Source organism: Erpetoichthys calabaricus, chromosome 17 (genome assembly GCF_900747795.2).
Source record: "Erpetoichthys calabaricus chromosome 17, fErpCal1.3, whole genome shotgun sequence".
Lineage (NCBI taxonomy): Eukaryota > Metazoa > Chordata > Cladistia > Polypteriformes > Polypteridae > Erpetoichthys > Erpetoichthys calabaricus.
Genome location: NC_041410.2, coordinates 24,013,900 through 24,036,806, shown reverse-complemented (window position 1 = coordinate 24,036,806; position 22,907 = coordinate 24,013,900). Strand labels below are relative to the sequence as shown.

Genomic DNA, 22,907 nt, shown 5'->3' with positions numbered 1-22,907 from the left:
AATGTAATTGGACAATTGACTCAAAGGCTATTTCATGGGCAGGTGTGATCAAGTCCGTCATTATGTCATTATCAATTAAGCAGATAAAAGGCCTGGAGTTGATTTGAGGTGTGGTGCTTGCATGTGGAAGATTTTGCTGTGAACAGACAACATGCGATCAAAGGAGCTCTCCATGCAGGTGAAAGAAGCCATCCTTAAGCTGCGAAAACAGAAAAAATCCATCTGAGAAATTGCTACAATATTACGAGTGGCAAAATCTACAGTTTGGTACATCCCGAGAAAGAAAGCAAGCACTGGTGAACTCAGCAATGCAAAAAGACCTGGACGTCCACAGAAGACAACAGTGGTGGATGATCGCAGAATCATTTCCATGGTGAAGAGAAACACCTTCACAACAGCCAACCAAGTGAACAACACTCTCCAGGGGGTAGGCATATCGCTATCCAAGTCTACCATAAAGAGAAGACTGCATGAAAGTAAATACAGAGGGTGCACTGCAAGGTGCAAGCCACTCATAAGCCTCAAGAATAGAAAGGCTAGATTGGACTTTACTAAAGAACATCTAAAAAAGCCAGCACAGTTCTGGAAAAACATTCTTTGGACAGATGAAACCAAAATCAACCTCTACCAGAATGATGGCAAGAAAAAAGTATGGAGAAGGTGTGGAACAGCTCATTATCCAAAGCATACCACATCATCTGTAAAACACGGTGGAGGCAGTGTGATGGCTTGGGCATGCATGGCTGCCAGTGGCACTGGGACACTAGTGTTTATTGATGATGTGACACAGGAAAGAAGCAGCCGAATGAATTCTGAGGTGTTCAGAGACATACTGTCTGCTCAAATCCAGCTAACTACAGCAGTCAAATTGATTCATGATACAGATGGACAATGACCCAAAACATACAGCCAAAGCAACCCAGGAGTTTATTAAAGCAAAGAAGTGGAAAATTCTTGAATGGCCAAGTCAGTCACCTGATCTTAACCCAATTGAGCAGGCATTTCACTTGTTGAAGACTAAACTTCAGACAGAAAGGCCCACAAACAAACAGCAACTGAAAGCCGCTGCAGTAAAGGCCTGGCAGAGCATTAAAAAGGATGAAACCCAGCATCTGGTGATGTCCATGACTTCAAGACTTCAGGCTGTCATTGCCAGCAAAGGGTTTTCAACCAAGTATTAGAAATGAACATTTTATTTCCAGTTATTTAATTTGTCCAATTACTTTTGAGCCCCTGAAATGAAGGGATTGTGTTAAAAATGCTTTAGTTGCCTCACATTTTTATGCAATCGTTTTGTTCACCCCACTGAATTAAAGCTGAAAGTCTGCACTTCAACTGAATCTGAGTTGTTTCATTTAAAATTCATTGTGGTAATGTACAGAACCAAAATTAGAAAAATATTGTCCAAATATTTATGGACCTAACTGTATATATGAAATCCAACCAAAATAAGTATTCACAAGTTACATAATAATTCAGGTGAATGTGAAGGCTGAGTCTGATACTTGGCCACACAATTCTGCCTCTGCATTCTCCTTGCTCCTCATTTGTTTTTTAAGAAAGGATGATGGTTCCTGAATAAGGATAACTCTGTCCAAAAAAAAAGCATTCTACTGTTAATTAATATTAGCGAAGAATAAAATAAAATGTTAGTCACATTTATTTTATCTGCCATATAATATACCACTGCTGCCTGTGTGTGTGTGTATGGGGTCCCACGGAGTAAAGTGATTGGGCAGTTTGGCTTTGGTGGCTGAGGGATGATGACACAATACATTAGGGGTGCAAAGTTCAGTTACTGAATATGATTGATGGAGCACTTAAACAACAACAAAGCAAAAAACATAGAGAGCGATGTTGGTAGATCCTGTGTGGCCTTCAAAAATGGGAAGTATTTCCAAGAATATAAATGAGGTTTTCATAACAGGAAACAGAATATTAGAACAATCTGGTTGATGAACTCATTTTAAAGTCACAGTCTCGATCCACTGTACTAATTCCCTTCAAAATTTCAAACACTTCAATCATGTCACCTCTTAATCTTCTATTGTTTAAACTAAAAAGGCCCAGCTCTTTTAATCTTTCGTCATAATTCATCCCCTGTAGCCCGGGAATCAGCCTGGTTGCTCTTCTCTGGACCTTTTCTAGTGCTGCTATGTCCTTTTTATAGCCTGAAGACCAAAACTGCACACAGTACTCCAGATGAGGCCTCACCAGTGCATTATAAAGGTTGAGCAGAACCTCCTTGGACTTCTACTCCACACACCAAGGTGCTATCCATCCATCCATTATCAAACCCGCTATATCCTAGCACAGGGTCACAGGGGTCTGCTGGAGCCAATCCCAGCCAGCACAGGGCGCAAGGCAGGAAACAAACCCCGGGCAGGGCGCCAACCCACTGCAGCAAAGGTTCTATATAACCTTAAATTATGTTAGCCTTCTTAATGGCTTCTGAACACTGTCTTGAAAGTAACAGTCATGAGTCCACTGCAACTACTAAATCCTTCTCATAAGGGTTACTTTTGATTTTCAGACCACCCATTTTGTATTGAAACCTCACTTTTTTCCTCCTTATTTTTATCTAAATCATTTAAATATATTAAAAATAAGCAGCCCTAGCACTGACACCTGTGGAACACCACTCTTAGCAATTCTAATGAGGTTCCTCTCATCGTCATCCTCTGCTTCCTATGTCTGAGCCAGTTCTGCACCCATCTAAAAACATCGCCCTGAACTCCCACTTCTTTTAGTTTGATGCCCAACCTCTCATGTGGCGCCTTATCAAACGCTTTCTGAAAGTCAAGATAAATATCATATGCTCCATTTTAATCATATCCTTTTGTTGCTTCCTCGTAGAATTCCAGCATGTTAGTAAAACACGACCTCCCTCTTCTGAACCCATGCTGACTGTTCAGAAAAACTCCTGTCCTTGCCATGTGTTGCTCAATCTTATCTTAATAATTCCTTCCATTAATTTCCCTGTGATGCACGTTAAGCTTACTGGCCTATAATTGTTTGAATCTGCCCAGTCACCCTTTTTTATGGGGTAATATTTGCCATTTTCCTGCCCTTCAGCATTTCCTCAGTGTGCAGTGACTTCCTAAAAATATGTGTGAAGGGTTTATATATGAACTTGCTAGCCTCCTTAAGAACTTGAGGATAAATATTATCTGGTCCTGGTGATTTGTTTGATTTCAGCCTATTTAATCTTAGCAGCACTTCTCCCTCTACAATTGCCAAGTCAATCAGTACCCCCTCAGTAGTCCCATTTCCCTCTGGGAGGTTATTCACTTCCTCACTTGTGAAGACCTTAGAAAAATGTGAGTTTAGAGTGTCCGCTATTTCATTGTTTGTATTTTTTAATGCCCCCTTACTATTCCTGATACACTTCACCTCCTCCTGGACTGTACTTTTACTACTAAAATACTGAAAGAATCTCTTTGGGTCGTCTTTCGCCTTATCTGCTATATTCCTCTCCAAATGTCTTTTAGCCTCCCTAATATCCTTCTTAATGGTTGCCCTCATGTTCTCATACGCTCTACGATTCACTTTGGAATTATTAGGGGCCCATCTACTACTGGTAGTAGTGAAAAGCAAAGCAGAGGTGAGCAAGGGGCACCTCAAAATGACAGAGTCTGAGAAACAGCCTTTATGGGAATGTGATTGAGAGAAGAAGCATAAGACAGTTTGAACCACATGGGAATACCGAGGAAAGGTGTAGGATGAACGCTGGCGGTGCTCATAAGGCAAGATTTATTAAATTTAAAATATTTTGACGCTTACTCTATTCAACAGGTAACATACAGTATCTAGTTATTAATAATTTTTAACATTTATCATATATTCTTCTGTATTAGTCTGACAATTTCTACAACTGTTACAAAAGTGAGGGTACACCAAATAAATGTACCAAAACTAAAAATATTGTAATGCTGGTGGATTTAACCTGAGAGAGAAAGACAGAGACACCCAAGCTGTGCACACTTCACGTTGGGAAGTGAATGGAGTGAGAAAGACAGCACTCACCTTTCTTGCAAAAATCCTTCAGCTTTAAAAACATGGTTTCCAGTTTTTGCATATATCGACTCAAAGAGGTAGGAAGTGAGAGGATGGGGTTACGTCAGACCCCCCATGTAAGCAGAGGCAGACTTTGAATTGCTGGAGTTGGGGGACACGGAAGAAGAGAATGAGGTGGTGAGGGCGAGACTGCAGTGAGTGAAGCAGTAGAATCGAAGCAAAGTCGAACACGAACACGCACACGTTTAGCCGCTACTTATTTTTAAGCACCACTTTTTCTCTGGTTTTTTTTTCTTTCTTAATGTTGAATGTCCGCAGTGATGTGGGCTCTGCATCGGTCTGTTGTGGTGAAAATGGAGCTGAGCCGTAAGGCAAAGCTCTCAATTTACCAGTCGATCTATGTTCCTACCCTCACCTATGGTCATGAGCTATGGGTAGTGACCGAAAGAACGAGATCGCGAATACAAGCGGCTGAAATGAGTTTTCTCCGCAGGGTGTCTGGGCTCTCCCTTAAAGATAGGGTGAGAAGCTCAGTCATCCGGGAGTGGCTCAGAGTAGAGCCGCTGCTCCTCCGTATCGAGAGGAGTCAGATGAGGTGGCTCGGGCATCTGATCAGGATGCCTCCTGGACGCCTCCCTGGTGAAGTGTTCCGGGCACATCTAACCGGGAGGAGGCCCCGGGGAAGACCCAGGACACGCTGGAGGAACTATGTCTCCCGGCTGGCCTGGGAACGCCTTGGGATTCTCCCAGAAGAGCTAGAAGAAGTGGCCGGGGAGAGGGAAGTCTGGGTATCTCTGCTCAAGCTGCTGCCCCCGCGACCTGACCTCAGATAAGCGGAAGAGGATGGATGGATGGATGGATGGATGGATGGATGGATGGATGGATGTTGAATAACAAAAAAAAATGTGAAAACTTCCAAGGGGGTGAATACTTTTTATAGGTGCTGTGCATAAACAGTTGAAGAGAGGTCACCTCACTTTAGGGAATTATTTCAGAAATCTTCAGATTGTTTGTCAAGTAAGAACCTCCCATGTGCAACAGTGAAGTAATGAAAACATACAGCATGTACTGTACCAGTAGAGAACGGTTTTAGCAGCAAAGCTTAAATTCTGGCAGTGCCAACATCTGTACCACCATGTGGTCTTGGGTTTAAGAACTGCAGCTCATTCTTAGAATTCTCCTCTTGACATTTCACTGTCTACATTTCAGGGCTATAAAGAGACGACTCATCTCCATCTTCACAAGCAGTTGTTTATTGTAGCTTCCTATGACCAGGAGTGACATTAGAAAAATCTCTCTGGTGTGGCTTAAGTGAGGTGAACTCATTTTTTGAGAAGATTTAAACTTTTTAACTGAACATTGTTTGAGTCAGTTTGAGGTGCTCAGTTTTTGCTTTACTTTACTTTAATTGTCTGCACATCACATTTGTTAAATGTGGATATTAAATAGAACATAGATATTTCCCAGAAATTAAATTAGTAAACACAGACTATTACTCACTGATATTACAAAAACTTTTTCTGTTATGGTTTGTTATAAATGTAATCTTGATGTTCATCCTCCTTTGCTACCTCGGGTTATATTGGACATTTGTCTTTTGGTTGAACGAGAGGTAAATGGGAGACGTTTGGAACAACTACAGCTCTTCTTAGCAATGGCCAACTTGCCAACCTGAGCAATGGAGGGAGATGGGCTATGGTAAGAGAGCTGGCCAAGGACTTGATGGTCACTCTGGCCAAGTTCCAAAGAATCAGTGTTGAGACAAGAGAAGCTTCCAGAAGGACAACCATCACTGCAACACTTTCCTGATCTGAGCTTTATAACTGAGTGGCCAGACAAAAGTCTCTCCTCAATAAAAGACATGTGGAAGCCCACTGCAAGATGAAACCAAGATTAGTGTCATGTCTGGAGGAAACCAGGCACTGCTCATCCCCTGTGCAATACTGTTCCAGCTGTGAAGCATAGTGATGGTAGCATCATGCTGTGAGGTTGTTATTCAGTGACAGGGACTGGAAGTCTAAACATGTTTGAGGGAAAGTTTAATGGAGCAAAGTACAAAGATATCCTTAATGAAAACCTGCTCCAGGACTGCAGGAATACTCTGGACTGCAGACCAACCCAAAGGTTTACCTTCTAAAAGGACAATGACCCTAAGCAGAACATAAAAACAACACACGAGTGGCTTTGAAACATCTCTGGAAATGTCCTAGAGTTGCCCAGCCAGAACCTGGACTTGAACCCAATCAAAGATTTCTGGAGAGTAGTGAGAATAGCTGTCCACCAGCATTCTCCTTCCACCCTGATAGCATCTGAGAGGATCTGCAGAGAAGAATGACAGAAAATCCCAAACTCCAGGTGTGTGAAGTTTGTCACGTCAAAGCCAAGACGACTTCAGGCTGGAACCGCTGCCAAAGGGACTTTGAGTAAGTACTGAGTAAAGGGTCTGAATGCTTAATGTTAATGTGATCATTCACTTTTTTATTTTTAACAAATGCTACGTTCATGTTGTATTTCTGGGATGCTGAGTGTCAATTGATGAAAGGAAAAAATGAAGATAAATTGTTTCAGCAGAAGGTTGCAACATAACAAAATGTAAAAAATAGTTAAGGAGTCTGAATACTTTTTGAATTCACTGAATAATTTAGCAGAAGTTTTTTGACAAGAGTTAAGCCATAGTAAGTGATCTGTACTACAGCTAATGGTAGAGGATTGGTTCTCAGTATTATTCTGTTGATGTGGGAGAACTTTAGTAGATCTATCTGCATCTGCCCAAGCATTCAATAACCGTGTCACCTTGTGTCCCTTCACTGTGGCATTAAAGATGAGGGTACTGTATCTGTGTGCCTTCATAACTATATAAATGGCCTCCTCCATGGGGCAGGCCTAAACATTAACAGGCTGTGTTCATTCTGGAAGTACTTGGGAGGTGAACACATCCTAATACATTCTCGTTAAAACCTGGCTTCTCATATGCAAGAAAACTCTAGCTGCATTTTCCAGTATTTTCAAAATTTGGTAGCTAAGGTTCAAGCACTGATGTGAACACCAAAAAATACTTTCAAATTCCATCCATCCATCCATTGTCTCCCGCTTATCCGAGGTCGGGTCGCGGGGGCAGCAGCTTGAGCAGAGATGCCCAGACTTCCCTCTCCCCGGCCACTTCTTCTAGCTCTTCCGGGAGAATCCCAAGGCGTTCCCAGGCCAGTCGAGAGACATAGTCCCTCCAGCGTGTCCTGGGTCTTCCCCGGGGCCTCCTCCCGGTTGGACGTGCCCGGAACACCTCACCAGGGAGGCGTCCAGGAGGCATCCTGATCAGATGCCCGAGCCACCTCATCTGACTCCTCTCAATGCGGAGGAGCAGCGGCTCTACTCTGAGCCCCTCCCGGATGACTGAGCTTCTCACCCTATCTTTAAGGGAAAGCCCAGACACCCTGCGGAGGAAACTCATTTCAGCCGCTTGTATTCGCGATCTCGTTCTTTCGGTCACTACCCATAGCTCATGACCATAGGTGAGGGTAGGAACATAGATCGACTGGTAAATTGAGAGCTTCGCCTTGCGGCTCAGCTCCTTTTTCACCACGACAGACCGTTGCAATGCCCGCATTACTGCGGATGCCGCACCGATCCGCCTGTCGATCTCACGCTCCATTCTTCCCTCACTCGTGAACAAGATCCCGAGATACTTGAACTCCTCCACTTGAGGCAGGATCTCGCTACCAACCCTGAGAGGGCACTCCACCCTTTTCCGGCTGAGGACCATGGTCTCGGATTTGGAGGTGCTGATTCTCATCCCAGCCGCTTCACACTCGGCTGCGAACCGATCCAGAGAGAGCTGAAGATCACGGCCTGATGAAGCAAACAGGACAACATCATCTGCAAAAAGCAGTGACCCAATCCTGAGCCCACCAAACCGGACCCCCTCAACGCCCTGGCTGTGCCTAGAAATTCTGTCCATAAAAGTTATGAACAGAATCGGTGACAAAGGGCAGCCCTGGCGGAGTCCAACTCTCACTGGAAACGGGTTCGACTTACTGCCGGCAATGCGGACCAAGCTCTGGCACCGATCGTACAGGGACTGAACAGCCCTTAACTTTCAAATTCAAAGTACTTTTATTTAAAAGTTTAAGTTAAATTCAAAGCAAAAAATATTTTACACAAAAATTAAGTGAACAATTGATAATAATTGCTAATAATGATTCTGTTCAAGTTTTACATCTCTTACTCTATGTTTCCATCCATCCATTCATCCATTTTCCAACCCGCTGAATCCGAACACAGGGTCACGGGGGTCTGCTGGAGCCAATCCCAGCCAACACAGGGCACAAGGCAGGAACCAATCCCGGGCAGGGTGCCAACCCACCGCAGGACACACACAAACACACCAAGCATACACTAGGGCCAATTTAGAATCGCCAATCCACCTAACCTGCATGTCGTTGGACTGTGGGAGGAAACCGGAGCGCCAGGAGGAAACCCACACAGACACGGGGAGAACATGCAAACTCCATGCAGGGAGGACCCGGGAAGCGAACCCAGGTCCCCAGGTCTCCCAACTGCGAGGCAGCAGTGCTACCCACTGCGCCACCGTGCTGCCATGGTAATGCTAATGAATGATAATTCTATAATGTATGAGTAAAAATAATGAAAAATCAAAGTGCACATTGAGAAACAAAAGCCCCAGGCCAATGTGGCAACGGCCACCGCAGCATTTACCCAGCAAAGCACTTCAACTGTAAAAGTCATCAGTTCTGATAAGCAAAGTGGAGAGAAAGCAATGAAATTGAGTGGCTCTGTCCAAAGAGGTAAAGACCACCAAGAGGGAAGGGATTAGATGTGTATTATTATACCAGACCAAATAAACAACCCATGTATCGAATAAAGCTGAATAGTTTATACTTGATGCATATGTGTTAGGTGTGAGGGTCATGTGACAAAAGTGAAATCAGACTTGGAGACACCCAACACACGCATGGATATCTTTTTAAGTATGTGTTGGCGTGAACACGGCACAAAATGGTGAGTTTTAAGGTTACATGAATACCGAAATGGTGAACAAAGGGTTGAATATGATACAACAGGCCATTACAACTCACGCAAGACATGCAAAAATATTTGAAATGCATCTGCTCATCGCATAGGTCCTCTATTTACAGGAATATTACACTCGACCTTCCTTCACCACTTTTGATTAATTTGTCTGACACTCAAACTTAAAGTCCATAATAGCAGGGAGAACTCCTCTTTCATCAGCGCAGTCTGACATCCTCAGCTGTGACGCTGTTAGCTATGTGACGTGGACCAAACACTGTCATTTACTGACTAGGAGACTATCAACATGCCAATTGAAAAGGCCACAACAAGTATAAATGTGATTTGGTCGCACGCTTTGGGTTGCGTTTTGTATGCAGGCTTCTTGCGGTAAGTATAGACAAGGGTAGCAAAGTTAGGATGCTATATTGGCATGACATACGGTACATTGCTACCTACATTAGTACCCATGCTAGTGCACACAATATGACATACGGTCAGAAAATTGTATGCCTTAATACCTTTCCATTTGCAAAAAATTAAACAATTCTGCCTCACTAAGTGTTACATTAGAATTTGTGCTGACTGTCAGGGATGTTTCATTAACATGCTAGTTTAGAAGGAATAAAATAAAACCTTCCATTAGTTATGTAAGACTAATGGCTCCATTATAATTAAGTAAATCCTTACGTGGATTTACATTAATATTAACTTATTAGGATTGCTCTTACAGAAGTCATATTTAGTTCTGTACATAATGATCACATTTTTACTTTTTTCCCCCCATCTTTTTCTTCAAGGTTTTGAGTTCTCTAGAAATTGTGGCATTGACGATTTTGGCAATAGCCCTCTGAACACCTACCAGGAATGCAGAAATGGAACCTACAACAATGGGGAGTTTGATCTGTGCCAGCAATGCAGCACCTGCCAGGCTGATGTGGAGAGAATCATCTGCAGTACAACTCATGATACGCTGTGCTGTGCCTCTGGGTAAGCCAACTTATAAACCCACTTGGCATCTGTAGTATTCTGATCTAAACCCCCGTCAAGTCAGCAGTAAAATATTTAACTCATCATGATCTCTATTTCATAAGTATTTGACTGTTGTCATTATTTGCTAATGGCAGTAGGTACTGTGTGGTGTGAGCTAATAAGGCTTTGTGTGTAAACATCAAGAGTGCCTGAAGGTCATGTAATTACCATGTCACTGATTTTAGCAACCATTCATCTAACAGGTGTCACATACATGCGCGTAGGGGGCAGCTAAAGGGCTTGAGTAAGGGCAATTTCGAACCAGACCGGGATGTGGCAGAGTGTACTGTCTCTTTTTCTCCCTTTCCTGCAGACCATCCACGGGAGATTCCACCTGGCCTTCTTGACGTCACTTCTGGGACCGAGCCTATGGAAGGAGACCTTGCTGGCTCCTGCCCCTGTGATGTCATGTCTGGGCTCGAACCTATGGCTGAAGACCTCAGTTCTGTTTTGGACTCGGTTTTGTGCACAGCAGTGCTATCATTTAAACGACAATCTGCAGCCAGGAAACCAAATATACGAGTGGCTGCCCCAAACCTTGCTATGGCTCTTTGTGGCTTTTGTGACAGTGGCATAGTCTATGTGTCAGCCACTCTGGGTCCTAAACAGAACTGAGGGAATAGGGAAAAGGTGGAGGCTTTTAAAGGGGAAGACAGGAAGTGAGATCAAAGGGGTCGGGCTCATGAAGGTCTTCAGCCATAGGTTCGAGCCCGGACGTGACATCACAGGGGCCGGAGCCAGCAAGGTCTCCTTCCATAGGCTCGGTCCCGGAAGTAACATCAAGAGGGCCAGGTGGAATCTCCCGTGAGTGGTCTACAGGATAGGGAGAAAAAGAGTCAGTGCACTCTGTCACATCCCAGTCTGACTCAGAACTGCCCTTACTCAAGCCCTTTAGCTGCCTCCCATGTGCACGTGTGTGATACAGGGTAGGGTTACATGCATTATCTTCTAGAATTCTACACATCTTTCATCAGCATGTCAACATGCTGTTGTCAGCCATGTGCATTAATATCTATAATTACTCATTTAGCAGATGCTTTTATCCAAAGGGACATAAAAAATAGGTCAACATAATCAAGTAAACATCAGCTGGGTGGCTGTTTGGGAACAAGTGTTACAGAACAAGGTTACACAATCGCTCATCACAAGTGAGGAACTCAAAACAAAATACAAGCAAGTTACAGTTCTTTGGTTACAAGAACCTATCAACGCCATTATCAGTTAGACAGAGATTCACAGAACCAGAGAGTCTTCAAACATTCCTTAAACTGACTGAGCGAGCTAGCAGTTTGGATGGAGGTGGGCAGCTCACTCCAGCAGCTTGGAGCTACATGTGAAGAGAGTCTGGATTGAGATCTGCGTGGCATCACCAGGCCTGAGTGGGCAAGAGTGAATTGAACTTCACAAGTGTCTCTATATACTGTACATAGGTGATGACCCGTTAGGCAAGCATCAAGGAGTGGAATTTACATACATGCTGCTCCGGGGTCATAATGTAGAGATTTGAAAAGTGCCTGTCTCTGATGATTGAACACCCGATATGCCGCTGTATTCTGAATCATCTGCAGTGGCTGAGTAACACAGGCTGGTAGTCCTGCTAGCAGACAGTTGTAGTCCAGAGGCGACAAGACTAAATGTAGATGGTGATGTCAACCAAACCTACTTTCTGACTCTGTTATTATTTTATTTAAAAATTGCATTTAGTCCGTAATGCATTTCATTTAATGCAACCACACAGAGCTAAGGTTTGGAAATACTTACTCATGAACTGAAGATTCCTGCCATGTTGCACGAGGCAGGTTACTGCTTAGACTCTGACTTTCGTAATATTGATCACTGAGCCTTGCCGCTGGTAAATGAAAAGAGAAGACTCAACAGAGATGTTGATCCTCAATCAATATGCACACCAGCAGTCACCAATGAGTCTAACAACATGTCCTTGGAAGTAAACCAGACTCTATGGAGAGGACAGGCAAACTCTTCCCAGAAGTTTCTGTGTCAAACCACCGTGAATACTACTGAATTAATCTAAGTCTAGAGACTGTCTTCTAGAATGGAGGGCTTTGTGTGCTATCGGCTGGACCATTGGCAGGAATGGGAAACATTCAAGAAGTCAGTTAGAACTTAAGGAAGATCAGAGACTGCAGTGCAAGTATAACGTATTAAGTGTCATAAACTATGGGGGTATAAGTGAGATTAAACAAAAATGGGAGTACACCCACATTAACATGCATAAAACCTGATTTGATCTTTCTGTGCAGAGAATGGATAGAGAGTGGGCTGTGCCCGCCTGCCTGCTGTCACTGCTCAGAACGAAACCAACAAATCTCAAGGAGTTCATTTTGTCCCAAAACGCACTTCAACTGCAAGCAAGTGGAAGGCCAGCCATGTCAACCAGAAGAAGAGGTGGGTGCGATTAAACTTAGAAATACCCAGTTAAAGGGGTTTGAATGGGATAAAAATGTTAAGAAAGAAAGAAAGAAAGAAAGAAAGAAAGAAAGAAAGAAAGAAAGAAAGAAAGAAAGAAAGAAAGAAAGAAAGAAAGAAAGAAAGAAAGAAAGAAAGATTTTTTTTCTTCTCAGTTCTGTTCAATGTTGATGGAATTAGAAATTTCCAATTATTTTCACATTTATATTAGCATTTGAATCTGTGTAGCTGAAATATTTTACCCACATTGCAAGTATTGTGTCAAAATAACTACATAAGTATCAGTTAATTAGTTAGAACTGTAGGTAAAATATAAGAATCCAGTAGTTTAAAAGTGTGGAAAATGATAAGACTTATGCAGATCTATGTATTCAGCACACGATTTATATACATACAAGTTTCATAGTTTTTTAAAATTATTTTAAAAATAACAAAACAAACTCCAAATGTGCTCAGTTTTCTTTGGTTAGCACCTTAGAGACTGGAGCCCTTTTCGCATTTATTCTTCCAAAACCAGCAAACCTGCATAGATGGGAAATGAGGGACCTCCAAGGTTATTCCTCTTTTTATTTTTGTTTTATTGTGGAATCAACTCACGGCAGCGGCCGCGTGGCACATGTGTACGGGCGCCGTTCTCATTCCCTACCACCTTCGCCGTCACTTCCCCTACCTCTTCATATCTTAAATCATTCTTGAGGCAGATTGAATACTTAAGTGCCAGCTTAAGTGAACAATTAAAGAAAACGTACTAAGTAATTGCAACACAATCTCTGACTTAATCAGTTTTTAATGCGAAAAGATGCCGACGAAAGAAGAGAAGAAGTGGGCCACTAGGGTGGAGAAAAGAAGAGCTGCTCAGGAAGCAGCAAGCACATCAAACTCTGAGCAAATGAATGGTAAACGTACAGAGAAAGAGGATGAAAGCTAGGAATGCTCAAGTCATGTGTATTCACTGCGTGTTATCATGCAGTGCGTCGTTACTGGTATTTAAATATTATACAATGGATGGACGGATCTCAACAAAAACCTGCAACACCCAGAGGTAAACTATTGGGGACTCCTGGGTTGGATCCTCACTAAATGTAATTTTGGGATATTTGTGTAGTTAAATTCCATACCCATGAATAAATTATGTAATTCACTAAAGCTATTAAATTAAATTATTAAAGGTTCATAGTTATATGAGTATTCTCACCTGTTTGAATGCACACACTGATGGGCGTTATTGATGATAACTTTAAATTGAAGATAATAGTCTTAAAAATTAATTATGTATGAAATTATTAATTGGTTCTGTAGTTCTTCTCATGGCAACAATGAAAAAATGAAACACTACTGTACTACTGTATTCTTTGCTTTTAAAGTTTGAATATTTTTTCAGCGGTTAATGAAACCAGAAAGCTTGGCGTAAAATTCAACAGGCAAAAGTTATTCTCATGGATGTTTCTGGGCCACAACTTGACTTTTTTTTTTTCTCTTAATGCTGAACATAATATATGTACTGTATGATTTTTTTTGGGTTTTTTTGCAGTGCACAGTGCTATAAATATTTATGACTTATCTTAACAGCAACAGATGCCAGAGCCAGATAAACTTCAGGATGTTGAAGGTCAACTGTTCTTGCTTTCAACTTCCACAGTAATGAAGAGTGTTTATCTTAGCAGAAAGAATTTTGTAGTTATTAGAAAATGTGGTCAAGACAATATTGATGTCGAGCATAAAAGTTATTTGGTTTAACTCATTATAATCGTCATCATTCTTGATAATCTCCATATCATTGTAATATCAATTGGAGGTTCCCTGTTGCTTCTCATATCTTTGCAGGTGAAAACTTCAGAATAAAACACTATGCTAATATTTTTATTTCCTTTTCTGTGTTCCTATTTGTTTCTATAAATGGGGAGCACCATGTTTTAGTGGTTTTGTGGTGCTGAGTTCCAATTGTCATTTACTTACTATTTGTGTGGTGTTTGCATGTTCTTAGATAGATAGATAGATAGATAGATAGATAGATAGATAGATAGATAGATAGATAGATAGATAGATAGATAGATAGATAGATAGATAGATAGATAGATAGATAGATAGATAGATAGATAGATAGATAGATAGATAGATAGATAGATAGATAGATAGATAGATAGATACTTTATTAATCCCAGGGGGAAATTCACATACTCCAGCAGCAAAAAATATTAAATTAAAGAGTAATAAAAAATGCAGGTAAAAAACAGACAATAACTTGAATAATGTTCAACGTTTACCCCCTCTGGTGGAATTGAAGAGTTGCATAGTTTGGGGGAGGAATGATCTTCTCAGTCTGTCAGTGGAGCAGGACAGTGACAGCAGTCTGTCGCTGAAACTGCTCCTCTGTCTGGAGATGACACTGTTTAATGGATGTAGTGGATTCTCCATAATTGATAGGAGCCTGCTGAGTGCCCGTTGCTCTGCTACGGATGTCAAACCATCCAGCTCTATGCCAACAATAGAGCCTGCCTTCCTCACCAGTTTGTCCAGGCGTGAGGCGTCTTTCTTCTTAATGCTGCCTCCCCAGCACACCACTGCGTAGAAGAGGGTGCTCGCCACAACCATCTGATAGAACATCTTAGCATGTCCACATGATGTTTCTCCAGGTTACCCTCTCAGAGAGTGAGTGAGTGTGGGTGAGTGTGCCCAGCAGTGGACTGGTGCTCCATCCAGGACCTGGAAATGCCAGGACAAACTCCAACTCTTTAAAACTGTGTAATGAAACATAGGGAATCCTAAAAAGGATAAAGAAATACCCAAACAGATGACATTGAAATAGCAAGAAAATAAACACACGTATAAATATAATTTACATTCTGGTAATATTTTGTGTTGAGAGATATCACAAAGATTTTGCTCCTCATACTATTTGTATAAGTTCAAATTTCATACACAAGTCAATTTGGTGCAGCTATGTAACATCTGGTAAGTAAAGGATTTATTTCTATTTTTTTATGAAAACTTTTATAACAATTTATTTGAATTGCTTTGGATTACTTGTACTACAAGGAAAATAAAAGAAGAAAACAGTTTGTGTTAAATTAGCATATTCTTGAAAACTAAAGAAATAAGCAGCACTTGTGTGAGAGTAAGACTTAGACAGATACTTGTCTGACCGTCAACCACCTTTGAAATTTGGAGTACTATTTAAATGCATTTGCTCTATAAACTGTTTGATGTTGTGGGTTTTATTAACCTTTCTTGAGCCATTTAAATCTTTGCACTTTTTCATTGTGTTTTTTCTTCTGTACTGTTGATGACTCAGGCAAAAGCCACACAATTACCTCTGAATTAAACAACATTGTTTTTAAACAAGAATGACCTCTGGCCACACCAGTATTTTCACATCCGTTACAAAAGAACCTTGGCCCACACAAAAAAATCGAAAACACATATGACGTAGTCATTCGCCTACACTGCGCACATGCACGTTGCAAGAAAAATCTTTGAAAGGCTGGTAATACCGCTGGCCAGGGGATTTATCGCAAAACTGTAACAATCTGTAGATTGTTTGCCTTTTGTGCAGTATGCAGCATTCAGATTATACAGCAATTTATTAACACACAACAAGCGCCATGGAAAGCAACTCCCGTGTTTCTGCTGTGCTGGAATATCATTTTCTTCTGTGAAAGGTGAAACGTTGGAATGAGCAGGAGTCCATCAGAGAAGGGCCATTTAATAAGCACGAATCAATCGGAGTGTGATTAGAGTTGCCGTTTTTTAAAAACCTTTGTCCCTTCAATGCTTCAATGCTGAGTTGGCATTTTCACTATTATATGGCTCTGGAGCAGTGGTTCCCAAACTCGATCCCGGGGACCCCCTGAGGCTGCAGGTTTTTTGTTCCAACCAACTTCTGTTTCTCATTGGACTCTTAGCCTAATTACATGAGTTGCTATTTCCCAGTTTCTGTGTTTTGGAACACAGTTGGGAGACCTGGGGACCTGGGTTCGCTTCCTGGGTCCTCCCTGCGTGGAGTTTGCATGTTCTCCCCGTGTCTGCGTGGGTTTCCTCTGGGCGCTCCGGTTTCCTCCCACAGTCCAAAGACATGCAGGTTAGGTGGATTGGCGATTCTAAATTGGCCCTAGTGTGTGCTTGGTGTGTGGGTGTGTTTGTGTGTGTCCTGCAGTGGGTTGGCACCCTGCCCGGGATTGGTTCCTGTCTTGTGCCCTGGGATTGGCTCCAGCAGACCCCCGTGACCCTGTGTTCAGATTCAGCGGGTTGGAAAATGGATGGATGGATGAAGATTAAGAGGTGACACGATTGAAGTGTTTAAAATTATGAAGGGAATTAGTGCAGTGGATCGAGACTGAGACCTTAAAATGAGTTCATCAAGAACATGAGGACACAGTTGGAAACTTGTTAAGGGTAAATTTCACACAAACATTAGGAAGTTTTTCTTTACACAAAGAACGATAGAAACTTGGAATAAGCTACCAAGTAGTGTGATAGACAGTAAGACGTTAGGGTCTTTCAAAACTCGACTTGATGTTTTCTTGGAAGAAATAAGTGGATAGTACTGGCGAGCTTTGTTGGGCTGAATGGCCTGTTTTCATCTAGAGTGTTCTAATGTTCTAATGTTCTAATGTCTTATAAAGTTGTGTTTTTCTGAATGCAGAATAAGAGAAGGGTAAAAAAAAAAGACCAGCTAATTAAATGAGATCAGTTATCATTATCAACCATTAATCTGGATGGAACAAAAAACCTGCAACCACAGGGGGTCCCCAGGATCGAGTTTGGAAACCACTGCTCTAGAGCAGGGATGTTGAACTCCGGTCCTGGAGGGCCGCAGTGGCTGCAGGTTTTCATTCTAACCTTCTTCTTCATTAGCGACCAGTTTTTTCTGCTAATTAACTTCTTTTGCCTTATTTTTAATTAACTTGACTCAGACCCCTTAGTTGTTTCTTTTTCCTTAAGTAGCAACCAAACAATAATGAGACACAAAACGAGCCTCCACATGACCAGCTCTCCTGTACCCATCATACAGTATCTGAAAATATAGAACGTTACAGGTCTCAGTACGGTTGGTCTGCTCAGGTCACCAAAACATCTTGTCGGTGTTCTTTGAAAAAACAGAAAATTAACAGTTTTGGAAATGTCTGCTGTGGCAGAAAGAGAGCAGCAACAAGCCATGGAATTAAATAACAGGTTTAATTAACAGCAAGAATCGGCTTCTCATTAAGAAACTGATTGGAGTGAAATTGGTTGGAGTTTGAAGCTCCAATTTAGCTGATCATCTGTCTGCTCGTTTCACATTTCATTTCTATTTGGCTGTCATATTAAAGAAAAGAATCAATTCAGATGACTGAATCCTTAAAAACAGGGCTATTAAAATGAAGGTACAAGAAGTTAATTAGCAGTGAAAACTGGTCACTGATTAGGAAAAGGGTTAGAATGAAAACCTGCAGCCACTGCGGCCCTCCAGGCCTGGAGTTCGACACCCCTGCTCTTGAGAGTGTCTTCAAATGTCTCAGTTTTTGGGTATTAAAAATGTTGGGTTAGTGTTATCATAAGGCAAAACGGACTTTAATACCAACATTTTTAAGCAAAGACATAATAGTCTTGACATAGTCTCGGATTCTGCATTCTCAGAAAAGAGTTTTGAGCTTCCAGAAGTGCTGCTAAAGAACATCGGGAGTGTAACACGTAGTGCAAACAGCATGACTTTAACACTGCATGCAATTGGACGCCTTGAATGTATCATACTCTTCAAAGTGATCATGTATTCAGAGTTCATGCAGTTGTTAGCGTCTTCTTTTCCATAATTTGAGTAATAAAAAAGGATGTTGATGATGACCAAAAATGGCAGTTTTCTGAAAACAATACAGACGACATTCAAAATGAAGAAAAAACATTCAGCCTCAAAACAGTTAAAGTCTACTACAGACCAGTGATGTTCATGCCATTATACTGAAATGCTTTTAAAGACTAAAGCATTTTAAACATGAAATTCCTAGGAATTGTGCTGACCGCATAAGAGAGCAGCAGAATTTAGTTCAAAAAGGAATTAGGAGATGAGTCACAGCCAAGACAACAAGCAGAAAATCAAAACTGGGAAGTCATAAAGCAACCAACCAATAACCAACATTTAATAGGCATGGCAAAAATCATAGTCAAATAGTAAGGGTAGGAAAACCAATAAACCACACGTAATCACAGCCAAAACTTTAATCTTAAACCACAGCCAAGAAGCACAGATGAAATTCATTAGCCAGGAATAATTCAAAACAACTAAAGAATTAAAATTTTACGGTTTAAGTTGAATCCAAACAAGGAAGCGCACGATGCAAGCCTGGAAACTAATCAAAAAGTTCTTAGGAAATTTACAAAGTATGAGACGCCGGCTTTTATACTGTCGCATCCAGGTACACACCAGTAGCAACTGACTTTTTTGAAAAATTCTAAATCTTAGGTTAAACAAGAATAATTTTGTTGTGAGCAAATTATAAATATAAGATACTGATAAAATCAGAATTTTTTAAGAAGTTCAGGAGAAAGTTTACCTAAAGAGAAATACATCTTCCAGTCCCAACACATCATAACACATGCAGTCAGAAGTAAGGTAGTCACCAATCATGGTGCTAGAGACTGGCAGTGTGTTGCATGTTGATTAATATTTATAAGCAAGATTTCCAATAACATCCATCCATCCATTTTCCAACCCGCTGAATCCGAACACAGGGTCACGGGGGTCTGCTGGAGCCAATCCCAGCCAACACAGGGCACAAGGCAGGGAACCAATCCTGGGCAGGGTGCCAGCCCACCACAGGACACACACAAACACACCCACACTAGGGCCAATTTAGAATCACCAATCCACCTAACCTGCATGTCTTTGGACTGTGGGAGGAAACCGGAGCGCCCGGAGGAAACCCACACAGACACGGGGAGAACATGCAAACTCCACGCAGGGTGGACCCATAACAACCTTTTCCTAAATGCTGTAACATACTGTATTATTTGTTTTTTTCTCCTTAATCTTTTCCTTCTGTCCAATTCACCGCCACTCTGCAAGGGGAAAAGCAAGTTTGGAAAACTATAGTCCCTTTCCCACCAGGGCCAAAGCCTTCTGTATCTGAAAGGCCAAAGAAAAATCATGCAACGTACATCATAAAATATAATTTTTTATTTCTTTTTCAATTATTTCTGTTTATCTTTACATTTTTCAGACAACTTTTTCCATCACTGTCAGCACTACGATCCCAAATCTACACAGATTAGATCTAACAACAAACCAAAGCATATCAGGGCAAACTGCAACTCCAATCTTGACAGAGCAAACTACAAAAACAACTCTGACAGAGGAGCCTACAAGTCCAAACTCTACTAACACTGGTAAGTCTGGAAGCAGTAATGTTGAGTATTTGAGGGCAATGGTTGTTCTGACCAAAACATGGCATAGAATGCTTTCAAGTGTGGAATATTGTTTCTTATTTATTGATTGATTTTGACGTTACACACTGACACATCCCCGTTTGTGATTTCTTAAGCAAGTGTATGGATACAGAGAAATTTTGAATGGATGTTAAAAAACCTTAAACAGAAAAAGTGGGATACATTTCCCTTAAATAGGATCGGCAAAAACACTTTACAAAATTACTTAATAAAATGCAGGACAAGTTTATACCAAAACAAAAGTGGAACAATTGCTAGATCTCCTCAGAGGCTGAGTAAACAGACAAGAATGAAGTACTAAGAAATAGAAAAACTAATAAAGAAAAGAATAACCTTGACCAGTGAAAGTAAAAAAAAAAGAAGAAGAAGAAAGAAATCAACAACTCTAACCTTAGGGCCTATGACTGCTTGAGAGAAACATTTCCAAGAGAAAAGAGAAATGCCCATAGAGTATATAAAGTGGCACATGTTATGCTTATGATATTAGTGTCACCTCTAAAAATTCCTTTCAGTATTTTAGTAGTGAAAAAAACTGTGAAGGGAAAGGTGAAAAAATGTGTGGAAAATAAACTATTAAGATAATAGCAAATACAATTAATTTATATAATTTTGATATTTTTATGTGACGAAAAATCAGGAAATACTAAATGGGTTGGAAATTATAGAGGTTAATGTGCTGTCAAGAGATTAAAGGATAAAACCAATACATTGCAAGGACCAGAAAGCATTTATTGAAGAGTTCTGAAAGAAGCATGAGGTTGGTTATACATGCTGTAAACATACACACACCATTAAAGTTGATTCAGGTCATGGAAAAAAAAAACACAAATTCCATAAGAAAAAACTAGATGGCAAATCCTCTTTAATAAAATCCCTGTGTGCGTCCAGGTGTCCGTGTGTGGGTGTCTTCTGGTGAAGTGCGCATGCGCGGGGTACGGTGCGATGCGCGATACTACTGTCAGAGAAAGTTACAGGCGTTTTACGGAAATACAAACCAGTATTACTGTGAGAGGAAATTAAAAGTACACAATACAGTGACGTATATTACAGCCACATACAAGCCAGTATTACTGTCAGAGAAAATTAAAAGCATATTACCGACCCGCACGCCTGTATTACCGCCAGAGAAAATTAAAGGTATATTATGGACGTACAAGCCAGTGAACGTACAAGACAGTATTACTGTCACAGAAAATTAAAGACACACAATACACGGCGGCAGCCCACGAAGAATGGTCAGCACAAAAACTAAACATCAACAAAAGAAAGGCTGAACGACAAAGAAAAATACGACCAACAAACAGAATGAGGTCACATGCCATTTAATATAGACTGTTCCTACTAATGTTTATGCACTACTGTTCTAGCGCCCGTTATTGTAACGGGCTTAATGACTAGTATGATATAAAAAAATTATAAATCTGATCCTAGTAGTGTTAGAATAGATGCATTAAGTTGCATTGCAGGCTCATAAATTAAATGGTGGTAGATAGAGGAGAGTGCATTACACTATTACTCTAATATGCTAAAGTTTTATAATTAAGAAGCAAAAACATTGATAAAAGTAGAGAATACAGCACCATCAGTGGCATTTCTGCATTAAGGACAGTGGGACACAGCACCACAAGATTTTATGCAAAATAAGTTCTATGTTTCTCTCAATAATTAATTTTTTTTTTAAAAAATGCTCATAACCCTCAATGCCGTCTTCTTATTTCTTCCGATTTTCCACCATATGCTCAAATTTTCTTATCTAGGAAAACACTGTTTTTTGCAGTCTACTGTATGACATGGTCTCCGTGCTGGGTGCTGTAAGACTGTTCCTGGCTTACCTTTCAATTCAATCTGAATTTTGACATTAAAATGAAGACCACCATTTTATTTTCAATCGCACGCTTGTATTTCCAGATCGAGCTTTTTCCAGCCAATCCTATGCAGTATAAGCCTGAAAAGTCCAGAATGTATTAGTTTTATTAAGACAGTGTTAATTAAGCTTGTGAAGAGGCCTGGAAAGTCCTGGGCTTTTTTCTTTCCTTAAGGTTGTAGCAGTGCTACTAGAAGTTAAAACTGCAACTCCCAGCAGTCCCTGCAGTGGCTCTGATTGGTCTTCTGTTGAGGGTGCAAGGGCTGTTGGGGTCAAAGGAGGTCAGCACGGCTTTTAAAAAGAGGCTGGTGACCAAAAGGAAGGGGTGTTTTTTGTAATCTGTATTCCAAGTTCCTGTCTCTCTGCCTGCCTTCTGTTGGGTTACCTGTACTTATTTGTTTTGTCCTGAATTGTTTCGTGGTTGGCGACTGGATTGTCTGCCGTTTGCCTGTGTACATGAGGACCGTAAGTGGATTCATGGCCATCCTGCAAGGAAAGGAGTGCTCCTCAACTCGTCCACCCATCTTCACCATTTCAGGAACTAGTTGCTGACAACTGTCAAAGCTTTCCACCTGACTCCCATACTTTGTCTCAGCCCCTTATCTGTACACCCCATTGGTGTACAGAATTTCTGTGCGTGACATGAGCTGGTGTCATATTTATGGTCTGAAATGTGAAGAGAGAAGGAGACAGGCCTGGTGAAGCGTGACAGACCAAAGTATTTATAGCTCTGAGGTGCTTCAGAATGACTGAATTACAGTATCTGAGGACATTTGCCTAAACGGGGAAATCAACAAACAACTGCCAAGAAGTGATACACTAAACCAGGGGTAGGCAAAGTCGTTCCTGGAGGGCAGGACCATAGTGGCTGCACATTTTTGTTTCATTATAAACCAATCCTTGCCAATAAGAGATCTTATTTAATTCTATGGTGTATGGTTAATATTTCCATTCTACCATGTCAGGACATTCCTATATTAGTTTTTTTTCCTTTCCAGGGATATTATCCAAATGATTTGTAGCCCAGGAGCAGATGAGAACATCTCAGTCCTTCACATTTTTCCTTTTGGTTTCTTTACAAATATTTTATTAAACCAGATTATTCATTCATTTATCGTTC

The 22,907-nt window shown here is 41.1% G+C and overlaps 1 protein-coding gene across 1 annotated transcript in view; it reads left to right on the top strand.

The window, feature by feature from the left end:
• The window catches only part of igflr1 (IGF-like family receptor 1), an 81,401-nt gene that overhangs the window by 34,795 nt on the left and 23,699 nt on the right, over positions 1–22,907 (top strand). The window contains exons 3-5 of the mRNA XM_051920776.1: positions 9,846–10,035; positions 12,339–12,483; positions 19,698–19,962. Of these exons, the coding sequence (XP_051776736.1) occupies positions 9,846–10,035; positions 12,339–12,483; positions 19,698–19,962 (600 nt within the window). The remainder of the gene's footprint in view (positions 1–9,845; positions 10,036–12,338; positions 12,484–19,697; positions 19,963–22,907) is intronic.